The sequence below is a fragment of the Chiloscyllium punctatum genome, chromosome 6 (genome assembly GCF_047496795.1).
Source record: "Chiloscyllium punctatum isolate Juve2018m chromosome 6, sChiPun1.3, whole genome shotgun sequence".
NCBI lineage: Eukaryota > Metazoa > Chordata > Chondrichthyes > Orectolobiformes > Hemiscylliidae > Chiloscyllium > Chiloscyllium punctatum.
In genome coordinates, this window is record NC_092744.1 from 6,959,419 (window position 1) to 6,977,595 (window position 18,177).

General features: G+C 41.0%; 1 protein-coding gene across 7 annotated transcripts in view; it reads left to right on the top strand.

The window, feature by feature from the left end:
• The window catches only part of trpc1 (transient receptor potential cation channel, subfamily C, member 1), a 94,600-nt gene extending 76,785 nt beyond the window's left edge, over window positions 1-17,815 (top strand). For all 7 annotated transcript variants that reach the window (XM_072571976.1, XM_072571978.1, XM_072571981.1 and 4 more), the window contains 4 exons: window positions 3,146-3,321; window positions 4,327-4,528; window positions 11,377-11,571; window positions 15,537-17,815. In XM_072571976.1, coding sequence (XP_072428077.1) covers window positions 3,146-3,321; window positions 4,327-4,528; window positions 11,377-11,571; window positions 15,537-15,764 — 801 coding nt within the window. In that variant the 3' untranslated portion in view covers window positions 15,765-17,815. The remainder of the gene's footprint in view (window positions 1-3,145; window positions 3,322-4,326; window positions 4,529-11,376; window positions 11,572-15,536) is intronic.
• Window positions 17,816-18,177: the final 362 nt, after the last annotated feature.

Sequence of the window (18,177 nt, forward strand, 5' to 3'; positions counted from 1 at the left end):
TATAAATACATTAAGGACAAAAGGGTAACTAGGGAGAGAATAGGGCCCCTCAAAGATCAGCAAAGCGGCCTTTGTGTGGAGCCGCAGAAAATGGGGGAGATACTAAATGAGTATTTTGCATCAGTATTTACTGTGGAAAAGGATATGGACGATATAGACTGTAGGGAAATAGATGGTGACATCTTGCAGAATGTCCATATTACAGAGGAAGACGTGCTGGATGTCTTGAAATGTATAAAAGTGGATAAATACCCAGGACCTGATCAGGTGTGCCCTAGAACTCAGTGGGAAGCTAGAGAAGTGATTGCTGGGCCTCTTGCTGAGATATTTGTATCATCGATAGTCACAGGTGAGGTGTCGGAAGACTGGAGGTTGGCTAACGTGGTGCCATTGTTTAAAAAGGGTGGTAAGGACAAGCAGGGAACTATAGATCAGTAAGCCTGCCATCGGTGGTGGGCAAGTTGTTGGAGCAAATCCTGAGGGACAGGATGTACATGTATTTGGAAAGGCAAGGACTGATTAGGGATAGTCAACATGGCTTTGTGCGTGGGAAGTCATGTCTCACAAACTTGATTAAGTTTTTTGAAGAAGTAACAAAGAGGATTGATGAAGGCAGAGCGGTAAATGTGATCTATATGGACTTCAGTAAGGCGTTCGACAAGGTACCCCATGGGAGTCTGATTAGCAAGGTTAGATCTCACGGAATACAGGGAGAACTAGCCATTTGGATACAGAACTGGCTCAAAGGTAGAAGATAGAGGGTGGTGGTGGAGGGTTGTTTTTCAGACTGGAGGCCTGTGACCAGTGGAGTGCCACAAGGATCGGTGCTGGGTCCTCTACTTATTGTCATTTACATAAATAATTTGGATGTGAGCATAAGAGTTAGAGTTAGTAAGTTTGCAGATGACACCAAAATTGGAGGTGTAGTGGACAGCGAAGAGGGTTACCTCTGATTACAACAGGACCTTGACCAGATGGGTCAATGGGCTGAGAAGTGGCAGATGGAGTTTAATTCAGATAAATGTGAGGTGCTGCATTTTGGGAGAGCAAATCTTAGCAGGACTTGAACACTTAATGGTAAGGTCCCAGGGAGTGTTGCTGAACAAAGAGACCTTGGAGTGCAGGTTCATAGCTCCTTGGAAGTGGAGTCGCAGGTAGATAGGGTAGTGAAGGCGGCGTTTGGTATGCTTTCCTTTATTGGTCAGAATATTGAGTACAGGAGTTGGGAGGTCATGTTACAGCTGTACTGGACATAACATTATATTGAGGAAAAACGTCTTATCAAAAGTCATTTAACTTAGAAATTAAGTTAATGCAGACTGTTATGACATGATGAAAGATAGGGTTTTTTTGAGCAAATATAAAGAGGTAAGCAGAGTGAATGCCCAAACCGCTTGAGTTGAGGCAATTAAATCACCAACAGAAAAACCAAAGTCAAACGAAATGGCAATGCTACAGGATATGCAGAGTGGAATTTAGAGCTGCGAAGTGCTGTGATTCAGAGAGAGAGAGAGAGAGAGAGAGTGAGTGAGTGTGTGGTGGAGATCCTGTCACCTTCCAGCCTTCCAATAATTAATGCAAGGCAAAGCTTAAGGATGGTCTCCCACCTGCAGGCTTGTTAAGGCCCTTAGTGGATACTTAAAGGGTCGTGTGAGGGCTACATACCACCACTGCTGTGGTGTGGTAGCTATTTGCCATCTGGGAAGGTCACGTAGTATCTTCCCCCGCGAATGGGAAAAATTGTCCGTTGTTTTTCAGCACTATTCCTGATCCAGATACCAAATTGTCCACAGAAACAGGAAGGATGCAGCTTACCAGCCCTATGCCATTGCTATTGAACTCCTTCCTACTCCCACCCCTCCCTTTAACACTCTATTTCCTTAAATTGCCATCCATTTTAATTGTTGTTGTGGTTCTGTTCGAGCTGGGAATTTGTGTTGCAGACGTTTCATCCCCTGTCTAGGTGACATCCTCAGTGCTTGGGAGCCTCCTGTGAAGCGCTTCTGTGATGTTTCCTCCGGCATATATAGTGATTTGTATCTGCCGCTTCCAGTTGTCAGTTCCAGCTGTCTGCTGCAGTGGCCGGTATATTGGGTCCAGGTCGATGTGCTTATTGATTGGATCTGTGGATGAGTGCCATGCCTCTAGGAATTCCCTGGCTGTTCTCTGTTTGGCTTGTCCTATAAAAGTAATGTTGTCCCAGTCGAACTCATGTTGCTTGTCATCTGCGTGTGTGGCTACTAAGGATAGCTGGTCATGTCGTTTCGTGGCTAGTTGGTGTTCATAGATGTGGATCGTTAGCTGTCTTCCTGTTTGTCCTATGTAGTGTTTTGTGCAGTCCTTGCATGGGATTTTGTACACTACATTGGTTTTGCTCATGCTGGGTATCGGGTCCTTCGTCCTGGTGAGTTGTTGTCTGAGAGTGGCTGTTGGTTTGTGTGCTGTTATGAGTCCTAGTGGTATTGAAGGAATAGCAATACGTTTTCAAGTCAGAAGGGCGAGTGGCTTGGAGGAGATCTTGCAGGTGGTACTGCTCCCATATACCTGCTGCCCTTGTCCTTCAGGATAGCAGTGGTCGTAGGTTTGGAAGGATCATCCGTGAATTGCTGCAGTGCATCTTATACATGTACACACTGCTACTATTGAGTATTAGTGGTGGTAGACATGTGATATCTAATCTCATTATTACAACTGGTTTATCAATTTAAAGGTTGAAAGCTGGAAAAACGCTTTTGAGGACACTAAGGGTTACTGCCCTGAAATTGCTCCCATTTATCAACATTGTTCAATTTTTGGATTTATAGCTAAAGTATTTCAATTTTTGGCACTTATTTCAAATCATGTTAACAATACATGGATGAAATGTAAAGATTTAGCTCAATCTCAGAAGACCTGTGAATACCAGTAGTAATTATTTTCTTGTTCCATCTTTCCCTTAGCATTAACTTCTGAATCAGTTTGTGCTTTGTCCCCCTGTGCCCATTATAAATTGAGCACAGGGTTCAGGATCATATTTCTCAAGGTTTTATTACATTTGAACCCTTTTAAAACATTTTGATGAGTGCCATTATTCTCTGAACAAAACTCTTTTTTGTTTTTTAATATCCATATCATTTACTAATCTGTAACCAATATTTTTGATCAGATTTCCATGGGACAAATGTTGCAAGATTTTGGAAAGTTCTTGGGAATGTTTCTGCTTGTTCTGATCTCTTTCACCATCGGCCTTACTCAGTTGTACGATAAGGAGTTTTCGATGGTGGAAGGCAAGGATTGTTCTGGAATCTTCTGTGAGCAACAGAGCAACGTAGCCTTCCATTCGTAAGTTTAAGTAGAATTTAGTGACCAGCGTTGTTTCATGTTTTATTTGTCGTTCAGGTCTTTGCAATAGCGTGTTACGACATGGTATTTTTCACTTTACATTTTTTTTCAAGCACTAATTTACAAATTAGAAAACAAGATTTTCCTGGTAATTGCATCTATCTTTACTTGCTGGTCTCCTAATGTACAGCCGTTGTTTTATTTTTCACATTGAGTTTTCAACGGATTGGGAAGGAGAAGCTTCAGAAGTTTTAATTCCCCATGTCTCTTGTTTCAACTGTTTCTCAAGCTTTAATAGCATTCAGACTCCACTGAGTGGGTGAGAAGAGAGGAAGGTGAGGGGAGGAGAATGGGAAGAAATTAAGCATTTTGTTACAAATGCTGGAATTACTACATCAAATTATGTTCTGGTTAATCTACAAATGTCAGGCTACCTCTAATATATCATATTGCAGACTGTTTTACAAAACAGGAAGGAATTGTACTATAAAATAATCATGCTTGGATGGTTTAGAGCTACACTTTCATGGTTAGATATGCAATTTCTCATAAGCTTGGTTTATACTCTCCATGTGTCACTCCAAAGACCTGGCAAAGGTTAACTACTTCCCCACAGAGAAAGGATGCAGTACCATAAGGAGTCATCTTTATGCCATTCTTATGGTAGTGCCAATGGCATTGATAAAAAAACTGCTGTCCCAACTACAGATAGTTTATGCCATGCACAAAGTGAAAAATATTGTACTTTGCCGGTTTTGGTGCTCTAACCATCATGTTGATCAGTGTCCCTCTTCTCATCCTCCTGTATCGGTGCCCAGGGAAAGACTTCAAATGCCAATTCAGGTAGACCTGCCTCAGCTAATCTGCTAATGTAAGTCCTGTTGTGTCTAGTGGAAATTCTGAAGCGGGGTGTTCAATATCTAGATGGAGTCCACTTTAATTTTTCGTCTTCTGTTTTTCAGTATGGCAAGGCAGTCATTAATTCACTGTGTCTTATTCCTCCAGGTTTGTTGGGACCTGCTATGCCCTATTTTGGTATATTTTCTCCCTGGCACATGTGGCACTGTTTGTCACAAGATTCAGTTACACTGATGACCTGCAATCTTTTGTTGGAGCACTCATCATTGGCACATACAACGTGGTGGTTGTGATTGTCCTGACTAAACTGCTGGTGGCAATGCTACACAAAAGCTTCCAGATGATTGCTGTAAGTTGTTTATAGAATTTATATCAGGCCATTCATCCCAGTGGCTCTATGCTGTTATGTAAGCTGCCTTCACTTTTCTTTGTCTGAAATTTGTACCAAATGTCAGAGTAGAGAGACATAATTTTTTTGAAAAAGCTGAAGTGCATTTGAACTTTTTGCTAATCCTGAAAAGGAATGAAAATGATGGTCAAAAATGAAGAGGAGGGAAGTATCTTTGTTTAGAAAGATATTGCCAGCAAGTAAATGCTTATTGTGTGGAATGAACTGCCAGAGGACATGTTGGATGTGGATGCAATTACAGTGTTTCAGATATTGTGTGGAATGAACTGCCAGAGGACATGTTGGATGTGGATGCAATTACAGTGTTTCAGATATTGTGTGGAATGAGCTGCCAGAGGACATGTTGGATGTGGATGCAATTACAGTGTTTCAGATATTGTGTGGAATGAACTGCCAGAGGACATGTTGGATGTGGATGCAATTACAGTGTTTCAGATATTGTGTGGAATGAGCTGCCAGAGGACATGTTGGATGTGGATGCAATTACAGTGTTTCAGATATTGTGTGGAATGAGCTGCCAGAGGACATGTTGGATGTGGATGCAATTACAGTGTTTCAGATATTGTGTGGAATGAGCTGCCAGAGGACATGTTGGATGTGGATGCAATTACAGTGTTTCAGATATTGTGTGGAATGAGCTGCCAGAGGACATGTTGGATGTGGATGCAATTACAGTGTTTCAGATATTGTGTGGAATGAGCTGCCAGAGGACATGTTGGATGTGGATGCAATTACAGTGTTTCAGATATTGTGTGGAATGAGCTGCCAGAGGACATGTTGGATGTGGATGCAATTACAGTGTTTCAGATATTGTGTGGAATGAGCTGCCAGAGGACATGTTGGATGTGGATGCAATTACAGTGTTTCAGATATTGTGTGGAATGAGCTGCCAGAGGACATGTTGGATGTGGATGCAATTACAGTGTTTCAGATATTGTGTGGAATGAGCTGCCAGAGGACATGTTGGATGTGGATGCAATTACAGTGTTTCAGATATTGTGTGGAATGAGCTGCCAGAGGACATGTTGGATGTGGATGCAATTACAGTGTTTCAGATATTGTGTGGAATGAACTGCCTGAGGACATGTTGGATGTGGATGCAATTACAGTGTTTCAGATATTGTGTGGAATGAACTGCCTGAGGACATGTTGGATGTGGATGCAATTACAGTGTTTCAGATATTGTGTGGAATGAACTGCCAGAGGACATGTTGGATGTGGATGCAATTACAGTGTTTCAGATATTGTGTGGAATGAACTGCCAGAGGACATGTTGGATGTGGATGCAATTACAGTGTTTCAGATATTGTGTGGAATGAACTGCCAGAGGACATGTTGGATGTGGATGCAATTACAGTGTTTCAGATATTGTGTGGAATGAACTGCCAGAGGACATGTTGGATGTGGATGCAATTACAGTGTTTCAGATATTGTGTGGAATGAACTGCCAGAGGACATGTTGGATGTGGATGCAATTACAGTGTATCAGATATTGTGTGGAATGAACTGCCAGAGGACATGTTGGATGTGGATGCAATTACAGTGTATCAGATATTGTGTGGAATGAACTGCCAGAGGACATGTTGGATGTGGATGCAATTACAGTGTATCAGATATTGTGTGGAATGAACTGCCAGAGGACATGTTGGATGTGGATGCAATTACAGTGTTTCAGATATTGTGTGGAATGAACTGCCAGAGGACATGTTGGATGTGGATGCAATTACAGTGTTTCAGATATTGTGTGGAATGAACTGCCAGAGGACATGTTGGATGTGGATGCAATTACAGTGTTTCAGATATTGTGTGGAATGAACTGCCAGAGGACATGTTGGATGTGGATGCAATTACAGTGTTTCAGATATTGTGTGGAATGAACTGCCAGAGGACATGTTGGATGTGGATGCAATTACAGTGTTTCAGATATTTGGATTAGTTCATGAATAAGAAATATTTGGAGGGAATTGGGCCAATGGCAGGCAAGTAGGACAAGTTTAGTTTGGGATTATGGTCAGCATAGACTGATCAGACTGAAAGGTCTGTTTCCGTGCTGTAATGACTCTATGATTCTGTAATCGAGCAGCTCAGTGTTGTTCAATGGTAAGTGATCAAATGCTGGTTTTGCTTGTGATGACTTACACCCCATGAAAGATTATTTCAAAAAACCCTTCCACCAGTTGTTCCTTAAATTATGTTCCGACATTTTTCTGAGCAGTTACTTCCTGATATTCTTAAAACAAATTCAGTCAGAAAACACCCCATTTTGCGTAACAAAAGTTGGTATCTGTGATTGTCTGCATCATACTGTCAAATGAGCACACAAACTTCACTGCCAGAAACAGGGCAAACGGTCCATTACAATTGCCTTGAACCTCAATGTTTTATCATAACTGCAAATATTGTACTGCTGCCACTCTGGAAGGAATCCTGTAACTTCTGGAGTGATGTATGAAAACATTGAAACAACAGTCAGAAATTCTGTTTTTGAAAATTGATAAGACCATGAAATGTAGGAGCATAAGTAGGCCATTCAGCCCATGGAGTCTGCTTTGGCACACAAGGGATCATGGCTGATCTGATAATCCTCGACACTTTTTCCTGTCTTTTCCCCATATCTCTTGATTCACTTACTGTTTAAAAGTCTAGCTCAGCCTTGTGTATACTTAATGAGCTAGCCTAGACAATGCTGTCTAGCAAATAATTCCACAGATTTACTCCCCTCCGCAAGTAGAAATTCCTCCTTTTCTTTGTCTTAAACGTATAACTCCTTATTTGAGATTATGGTCTTTGATCCTAGATACTCCAACATGCAGAAATAATGTCTCTGCATCTATCCTTTCAAATCCCTGAAGAATCTTGCATGTTTCAATAAGGTTGCCCCTCATTCTTCTAAATTTCAGTGCCATTTATGTGATTAAAACTAAGCCAAGAGATCGTGTGAACCAAGTGTTCTGTACGTATTCACTTGTATACTTCACTATTATGGGCATCCAGGATATTATCATCTTTGGATTGGAATGTACATTTATCATTTAAACATTTATTTATCAACTCCACATTGTAAATAATTCAAAAGATTGTCAAAAAAAAGACTCAAGTTTATTCACAGTTTGTTCAGAAACTGAACTCACTTATGAATTAAAAAATGTGCATTGAAAGAGAGAATCTGTAAAAGATTTATTGACTCCACTAGAAATTGTTAAATTTTGGCTGTTATTGGCACGCTAATGTAATTGTTCTCCTGAGAGAAAAAGAATTCTAAGAAGAGAAAGCTTTCTGGAATTTATTTCCAGAAATTTAACAAACCCTCCATAATCTCAGCTGAAAGCTGTAATCAGCATTATTTTTACTCCACTATGATCTATTTCATTCTACAGATGGCATCCAAATAATGTCAGCCAAACTGTTGCTAAGTTGTTCAATTGAGGGTTTATTATCTCTGTCTCTGCTTACTCATTCCCCTCTTAAGCAGATAATTGTGTTTTGGATCCTATAAATGGCATAACTTGGTTATTATCTTGTGATGCATCAACGCCCACCCATGAACTGTAAGTAACATGACTGATATTTTAAGATTATGGTTAGGAGTTTAAGCACATCAATTTACTGTTGCAAAGCATGTCTGGTACATTTTTCTTCCTGCATTCTCGCTGCATCTGGGGTTTTTTATCTCCCATTGGACCACCAGACTCAGGTCAAATATGGAGTATTGTTTAGTGGCAGCACGGTGGCTCAGTGGTTAACACTGCTTCCTTACAGCGCCAGGAACCCAGGTTCAATTCTAACTTCGGGTGACTGTGTGGAGTTTGCACATTCTCCCCGTGTCTGCGTGAGTTTCCTCCAGGTGCTCCGGTTTCCTCGCACAATTCAAAGATGTGCCGGTCAGGTGGATTGGCCAAGGTAAATTACCCATAGTATTCAGGGATGTGTAGGTTAGGTGCATTGGTCAGGCGTAAATAGAGGACAATAGGGTAGGGGAATGAGTCTGGGTGGGTTAAACTTCAGAGGGTCAGTGTGGACTTGTTGGGCTGAAGGGCCTGTTTCCACATTGTAGGGATTCTATGATTCTAGTAAAATCAACCACCTGAGACCATTTGCTGTCACGTCTGGCTTGGAGAAAAAGTGGCATTGAAAGAAAGAAGTTTGACATGACTCCAGTCTTCTTGGCTCTGAATTTGTCATCTTCATGGGAAGCATGAATGGAAATATTTTTGATATCTTACCATTTATTCATGGTATGCAGGCATCATTGGCTAGGCCAGCATTAATTGTCCCTAGCTATCTTGGAGAAGGCAGTAGTTACTTCCAATATATTTTAATGGATATAATTGAGTGAAGAACGTGAATGTACTGTAGCCAGATTTGTGGGTGACACAAAAAGAACTGGGAAGACAAGTGATGAGGACAATTTAGAGTATGCAGCAGGATGTAGACAGGTTAATTAAGTGGGCAAATACATGGCAGATGGAATATGATGTGGGGAAATGTGAAGTTATGGTCTTTGGCAGGAAGAATTGAGGAGCTGAATGTTATTTGAATGGAGAAAGACTGCAGAAAGATTCAGAATAGGGATTTGGGAAACCTCATATATGATTCACAAAAAGCTGGTATCCAAGGCAGTAGGTAATAGGGAAGGCAAATGGAATGTTGGCCTTTATTTCAAAGGAGGTTAGGCAGCATCCAAGGGGTAGGAGAATCAATGTTTCAGGCATGAACCCTTCATCAGGATTTCTGATGAAGGGCTCATGCCTGAAACGTCGATTCTCCTGCTCCTCGGATACTACCTGACCTGCTGTGCTTTTCCAGCACCAGACTCTGATCTCTAGCATCTGCAGTCCTCACTTTCTACTCCTTTATTTCAAAGGGAATGGAGTATAAAAGTAGGGAGGATTTGCTAAAACTACACAAGTCAGATCATAACAAGAAAACTGTGATCAGTTTTGGGTCCTTTACTAAGAAAAGATATCCTGGCATGGAGGCATTCCACAGCAGGTTCACTTGGCTGATTCCAAGTATGCCCAGACTGTCTTTTCAGGAGAGATTGAGTAGGTTGGATCTGGACTCATCGGAATTTAGAAGAATGAGAGGCAACCTTATTGAAACGTAGAAGAGTTTTGAGGTACTTGGCAGGGTAGCTGCAGATAGTTGCTCCCTCTGTGGAAGAGTCTTGGACCAGAGTAGGTATAATCTCAGATTAAAAGCATATTTAAGACAGAAATGTTGAGGAATATCTATTTGAGGATGGGGAATACTCTGAGGCACTAGGGGTTCTTGTATTACAGTAGTAGTGTCCCTTCCTCTGAGCATGAGTTCTGGTTTCAAGTCCCACCTGCTCCAGAGGTGTTTAATAACATCTGTTAATAGTTTGATTTCTGCCCTGAGGAACTCTTGATCTCCTGGAACTGAGATAATTGACTTCCAACAACCGCAACCATTTTCTTTTGTGCTAGGTGTGACTCTCGTCACCAGAGAGTTTTCCCCCAATTCCCATTGATTCCAGTTTTGCTAGAACTCTTTGATAATTCACTCGATCAATTGTAGCTTTGATGGTGACAGTAGCAGGGCAAGCAGAAATCTCAGACCTTGCTTTTAGCCTCCAGCTTGAGCATAGTGAGCCCCATAGAGCCACAAGCCCTAGCTTTTGGCCCGAGATGTACCCTCCAGTCCTGGCCCCTGAGGAACAGTGCTGTTGTTTCTGCTACTGTCTGTTTAGACAGCACCTTCCAGACCCAGAACTGGAATCGAAGGGCAGCATCATCAGCAAATGTCTTTCCAAGTCACTCCTCATCCTGATTTAGAAAAATCATTGTTCCTTAAGCATCAATGGGTCAAAATCCTGAAACACTCTTCCTAACAACATTGGTGACACTACCTGCAGCACATGGACTGCAGCAGTGATTATGAGGGGCATAGATAAGGTAAAATATCAGGTCCTTTCCCTAGAGTAGGGGAGTTCAAAAACTAAGGGGCAAATGTTTAAGGTGAGAGGAGAAAGATTTAAAAGAGACCTGACGGGCAACTTTTTCACACACAGGGTGGTGCACATGTGTAATGAACTGCCAGAGGAAGTGATCAATGCAGGTAAAGTTAGAACACGTAAAAGACATTTGGGCAGGTACATGAATAGGAAAGGTTTAGAGGGATATGGACCAAACACAGGAAAGTGGAACTAGTTTAGTTTGGGAAACTTGGTCAGCATGGACGAGTTGGATTGAGAGGTCTGTTTCTTTGCTCAATGACCCTAATAAGGTGGCATGATGGCTCAGGGGTTAGCACTGCAGTTTCACAGCAGCAGGGACCCAGGTTCGATTCCAGCCTCGGGCGACTATGTGTAGAGTTTGCACACCACCAGCATCTTGAGGGGAACTAGGGATCGGCAATAAATGCTGGTCCAGTCAATGATCTCTACCACTGATGAATTGACTTCAGCTCTTTTGTCCATGTTTAAACAGAGGCTGTAATCAAGTCAAAAGTTGAGTAGGCTTAATGGAACTCAGACTGAGCTTCAGTAAGCTGGTTACTGTTGAGTAGTGCTGGCAGAGAGCACTGTCAATAACACCTTCCATTTCTTTCCTAATAAGTGAGAGAACACTGATGTGATGGTTATGGCCAGTTTAGATTTATCCTGCTTTTTGAGGGTGTGACAAATCTGGTCAATTTTCTACATTGCTGTGCAGATGCCATTAATGTTGCTGTACTAGAATAGCTTGGCTAGAGCCTATTAAAATATTTTAAACAATACTTTAACAATGAATTAACATTGTTTTTTTTAAAATATTTTTTTCAAGAATCATGAAGACAAGGAATGGAAGTTTGCCCGAGCAAAACTGTGGCTGAGCTACTTTGATGACAAATGTACTTTACCGCCACCATTCAATATCATTCCTTCCCCGAAAACCATTTGCTATCTCTTCACAAGTCTTAACAAATGGATCTGCTCTCACACCAGCGCTGGAAAAGTGAAACGTCAGAATAGCCTTAAAGTAAGAAAACTGCAAATCCAATGTGTCAGTCATAGAGTGTTCAATGACAGAGAATTTATAGAATCTGAGGAAAATGTGATCAGTCATTAAACTCACCAAATAATCTGATCTCCTTTGTGAAAAACAAGTGCTGAGAGACAGAAACACATCTGTAATGTTAAATCTATCCTTTCTTAATTTTGAACAATAATACAAAAAATGCACAACATTCTCCACATTAGTTAACAGCCAGCTTGCTTCAATCTTGTATAATGAGCTGTGTGTGTCAGTTTCTGATTGTCCACGTGTTGTATACTGGATATTAATAATGATTTGGAGATGCCTGTGTTGGACTGGGGTGTACAAAGTTAAAAATCACACAATACTAGGTTATAGTCCAAAAGATTTAATTGGAAGCACTAGCTTTCGGAGCGCTGCTCCTTCATTAGGTGAACCACTTTTAACTTTGGATGTTAATAAGTGACTGTAAATTTAATTTATTCAAGGCTTATGTCTACCTATTAGGTAATCATGTGAATCACATTACATTCCAAGTAAAATTACAAAATTATGAGAGACATGGTTAGAATGGATAGTTGGAGTCTTTTTCGCAGGATATAAATGTCATTTATTAGGGGACATTTATTAGGTTTAAGGTAAAAGGGGATATGTTTAAAGGAGATGTGAGAGGCAGGTTTTTTACACACAGGGTAGTATGTGTCTGGAATGTGCTGCTGGAGGTGGAAGTGGATAGAATAGCAATGTATAAGAGGCATTTTGACAGGTATGTGAATAGGCAGGGAATAGAGGGATATGGACTGCGTAGAGGCAAAAGGTATTTTGTTTAGAAAGACATCATGTGTTAGTGCAGTCTTGGTGGGTCGAAGTACCTGTTCCTATGCTGTAGTGTTCTTTGTTCTAAAAGGCCATACCTCAATGAAAAAGACATGCATGTATATAAGAGTATTTATGTGCTAAGGATATCCCAAGACAGATTGCAGCTTTTGGATTCCTTTTGTTCCTAGGCAGTTGCACGGTGGCTCAGTGGTTAGCACTGCTGCCTCACAGCACCAGGTACCGGGGTTCAGTTCCCACCTTGGGCAACTGTCTGTGTAGAGCTTGTACATTCTCCACGTGTCTGCATGGGTTTTCTCCAGGTGCTCCGGTTTCCTCCCACAGTCCAAAGATGTGCAGGTTAGGTGAATTGGCCCAAAGTGTTAGGTGCATTAGTCAAGGGTAAATATAGGGGAATGGGTCTGGGTGGGCTGCTGTTCGGAGGGTCAGTGTGGACTTGTTGGGCTGAAGGGCCTATTTTCACATTGTAGGGAATCTAATCTAATACAACATTGCATAAATAACAGATGATAGTAATGAAGAAAGTAGACCATTTGATGATACTTGTTGAAGGATGAATGCTGCTACAGTGATTGTAACAAGGTCAGCCAGATGGACATCATAGAATATGACTCGAGAGTGTGGTGCTGGAAAAGCACAGCAGCTCAGGCAGCATCCAAGGAACAGGAGAATTGACGTTTCGGGCATCAGGAATGAGCCTTGTGGGCTTGGGGGTGTTGAGATAAATGGGAGGGGGGTGGCGCTGGGGAGAAGGTAGCTGCGAGTGCAATAGGTTGTTGGAAGTCGGGGTAATGGTGATAGGTTGGAGATCAGGGTGGAGCAGATAGGTGGGAAGGAAGATGGACAGGTCATGAGGGCAGTGCTGAGTTGGAAGGTTGGATCTGGGATAATCTGGGGGAAGGGAAAAGAGGAGACTGGTGAAATCCACATTGATGCCATGTTTGGAAGGTCCCAAGGTGGAAGATGAGGCATTCTTCCTCCTGGCATCGGGTAGTTAGGATGTGGCAATGGAGGAGGCCCAACATCTGCATGTTCTTGGCGGACTGGAAGGGGGAGTTGAAATATTTGGCCATGGAGTGGTGGGGTTGGTTGGTGCGGGTGACCTGGAGATGTTGTCTGAAGCGTCCTGCAAGGAGGCATCCTGTCTCCCCAATGTAGCAATGGATTCAGTAAATAACATGTGTGGGAGTGCACATAGAACTCTAATGCATGTGGAGGCTCCTTTGGGGCCTTGGATGGAAGTGAAGGAGGTGTGGGCACAGGCTTTGCAATTCCTTGCAGTGGCAAGGGAAGGTTCCAGGAGGGAAGGGTGGGTTGGTGCGGGACATGGACCTCACAAGAGAGTCACGGAGGGAATGGTCTTTACAGAAAGCAGATGGGGTTGGAAGGGAAATATATCTCTGATGTGGTCCGTTTGTGAAAATGGCGGAGGATAATGCAGTCTATCTGGAGGTTAGTGGGGTGGAAAGTGAGAACCAGAGGTATTATGTCCTTATTGCTGTTGGAGGAGTGAGGTTCGAGGGCAAAGGTGTGGGAAGTGGATGAGATGTGCTGGAGAGTATCATTGACAACATGGGATGGGAATTTGCGGTCTTTGAATAAGGAGGCCATCTAGTGTGTTCTGTATGAGTTCCCTGATTTGACCAGCTTCACAGCCCCAATCAGAGAGCCCTGGTTGACAGGAGTGTCAGAGGCTCTGTTCACTCTGAGAACAGGCTCTGAGAGAGCTAGATCAGTGTCAGTGACAGTCCATGTGTAAATAAAGGGTGACTTGGTGACGGGATACAGGCCTCTTTGGAGTTATTTCAGCTGACAAGGATAATAGGGGAATTAATCTAATGCAAGGCTGTTCTTATATCTACTAAACAGCCAGAATGCAACTTGGTCTTCCGACAGTTTGGCAATCCCTCACTGCAACGCCAGTGTGTCACTGTGATGGGGAAGGTACTTCACTTTAAGTTTAAAAGAGTAGAAGGAGTTTTATCTTGTATCTAACCCTGTGCTGTATTCGACCTGGTAGTGTTTGATGGGGATAAGTCAAGGAACCATTACTTTCAGTTTGAAAGAGTAGATAATGTCTTGAAGCTCCAGAGTACACCACGTACACATCCTATGGTCTGACATTCATTCCTATAGTTTTATAGGGAAGTCTATAAATAAAAGAAAACAATACTTTATATAAGCACATTTAATAACCTCCATTCTTCTCAAAGAAATTTACAGTTCAATAATTACTTTTGAAGTTTACTCACAGTTGTAAAGTGCAGCAGTCACTTTGTATAGAGCTAGATCTCCCTAACAGCAATGTGGTAATGAATGGATTGTCTGGTTTTTCAAATGTTGAATGAAGACTAAGCATTTACTTAGACAGGATGATTATTGATTTGTGACTTGTGATATCTGACTTGCCATTTGACTTACCTACCACCATGTCACCAACTGTACATTATAAATGACCCCCCTGTATTCCTAGAGCATAAGTTATTAATTGAGAGCAGGACTAAGGTGTGAAGATGATGAGAGGTATAGTATTCAGTTGTTCATCTTCCCTGGTAAGAACAGCGGCCATCTAAATGATATATCTTGGACAAAATATTGTGAGTTTTACATCACTAGAGTGTTGCAATGGTAATGATAAATATGTTAGGATACAAATTAATTGTAATTATTGATGTTGGGAATGTTTCTTATTTCCACCTTTTAACTGGGAATTCTATTATGCAGTTGATTGAATTTATTGACTACTTTTGGTATCACTGGGCTGTGCATTTTTTATTAATCTTGCTCTGCTTCAAACAAATTAGGTTTACATTCTCAGCAGGGCTAATGTGGAAGATGTCAAACCTTCAGGGAGAGTCATTCTAATGCATTAATAGTTAATTCACCACAGGCTTTTAGTAATTGAGCTTCATTAGCTGGAGTATAATACATGGCAAGGAAGAATCTAGAAACATGTAAATCTATACCGGTTCATACTTGTAACTAACATTTTTATTGTCACAATCATAATTTGCAATTATATAGTGCCTATAACACAGCAAATGCTCTGAAGCATCTTAATTAAGTTCCTCCATATGATAAATGCTGGTCTCAACCGTAAGATACACTCTTCTTTTTTTCTGTCGAACAAGGAATGGAAGACTCTCAAGCATAAACGAGATCAAAATTACCAAAAAGTAATGTGTTGCTTGGTCCATCGTTACCTTACTGCAATGAGGCAAAAGATGCATAGCACAGACCAAGCGACTGAAGAGAATCTGAATGAACTGCGCCAGGACCTTTCCAAGTTTCGCAATGAAATGAGAGACCTTCTTGGCTTCAGGACAGCAAAATATGCCATGTTCTATTCACGGAACTAAAAAGCATTTGAAGGCACTAGATGCTGACGTGTGTTTCATTCATGTTGTAAGTATGAAACTAAGTGAAAGGATGTCTTTGTCATCAACTGTCATCATCAGATAGTTATGGTTTGTTCAATATTTGATTTAATGTGATCTATTTTCGTAAATTTTCAAGCTGAAATATATAGTTACTATACATATGGAGTTTCTAATTTGGATGATATTGCCGCACAAATGATTGTCAATAATTTAAGTAGATACTGCCATTTTGTTATTTAGGAGAATGCTCCTGGTATTTATTTCCCTTTAAGAAATTTTGTTTTCCCGACCCTACTGCTGACTCATCAGTGGTTATGCTGGATGTTCCAAAAATGCTTCAGAAACCCACAAGGCAGATCAAAGACACAGGATGTGAAAACATGCTTTACATTCATAATGAAAGCATTAACAAGTTCCCATTCATTCTTATATAAGTTATTTTAACAAAGGGAACTGTCCATTTGACTTAAACGTTTCCATTAAAATTGCAAAGAAATTTCAAATGATCATATGAAGGCTTTCATTAAATATCAAGCATGAGCAATTTCAACTCTGTTCAGAGATAATACAGCAGTGTTGCATATTTGCATGCAGTAATATCTATGGTGTATTGTGTCAGCTTGTATTTAACGAAGATTGAAAATATATTTTTCACAATTCTCTTGGGGTGAAGAATGTCAGCTCTGCTAAAATGTGCATTCTCATAGGAAGCTTTTTATGTGATCATAATAATTCAGTAACTGAATTTTTGGAGGTGATCCAATAAGAATATAATGGGCACAGATGCTGAGTATCCTCCCTCCCCACTTCATTCTTCTAAACTCCATCAAATACAGACCCCGAGTCATCAACCACTCCCCATATGACAAGCTGTTCATTCCCAGGATCATACTTATAAACTTCCTCTGGACCCCCTCCAATGTCAGTACATCCTTCTGTATATATGGATCCTGAAACTACTCTCAGTATTCCAAATGCAGTCTTAACAGAACCTTTCACAGCCTCCGCAGTATTCCTTCTATTCTAACCCTCCTGAAATGAATGCTAACATTGCATTTGCCTTCCTAACTGCTAACTGAACCTGCATATTAATCTTAAGAGAATCCTGAACTAGGACTCCTCAGTCTCTTTAGTGCTTCAGATTTCTGAAGCCTCTCCCTATTTCCAAAATAGGGTTATAATAGGGTATGAATGTACTATGAGACCTTATGAAAGGTTACTTATGATTCAAGGCTAAGACTAGAACAGAGCAGAAGCTCTGCGTTGAGGTGTTAGTTCAACAGGGTTAGAAGATTTTTTGAAGACATCACGTAGACCTCATCTTTCTTCTTGGTCCTCTCGAAATTTCAGCTACAATTTGATTGAATGTGGAGCAGGCTGGAGGGGTTGAATGGCCTACTTCTGTTCCTATATTCCAAAGAGTACATTGCCTTCATTGGCAAAATTATACACTCTGATACATTTCAGTGTTGACATTTAATGAATGCAAATTATAATTTTTCCAACTGAAGAATTCAAATCTCTAACCTTCTAGGGGTTCCTTCCTTCACTAATATAAGTAAATGTATATGTATTAATGTGGGAACACATTATTCTTCAAATGTTTTTTTAATTACAGTGAAATTAGGAGTTACGATCACATTAGAATGTGTGATAAATTTGCAAAGAATTGCATTTGAAATGCCAATATCTTTAAATTGAAAGATGTAAAATTATGGATAAGATTTGGGTTGCCACTTAGTAACATTTTATAAAGTCAGAAGTCACGTGATACCAGGTTATAGTCCAACAGGTTTGTTTTAGCGAGTTTTGAGATTTATAGCTCAGGTTGAGATTCTGGATGTAAGTTTGCTCGCTGAGCTGAAAGGTTTGTTTGCAGACATTTTGTCACCATACTAGGTAACATCATTAGTGAGCCTCCGGTGAAACACTGGTGGTATGACCCACTTTTTATTTATATGTTTAGGTTTCCTTGGGTTGGTGATGTCATTTCCTGTTGTTATGTAATTTCCGGTTCTTTTTCTCAGGTGGTGGTAAATGAGATCCAAGTTAATGTGTTTGTTGATAGGGTTCCAGCTGGAATGAATGCCATGCTTCTCGGTATTCTCATGCGTGCCTCTTGATTGACTTGTCCTAGGATGGATGTGTTGTCCCAGTCGAAGTGGTGTCCTTCCTCATCTGTATGTAAGGATACTAGTGAGAGTGGGTCATGTCTTTATGTGGTTAGTTGATGTTCATGTATCCTGGTGGCTAGTTTTCTGCCTGTTTGTCCAGTGTCATGCTTGTAACAGTTCCTGCAAGGTATTTTGTAGATGACATTAGTTTTGCTTGTTGTCTGGATAGGGTCCTTCTAGTTTATTAACTGCTGTTTTAGTGTGTTGGTGGGTTTGTG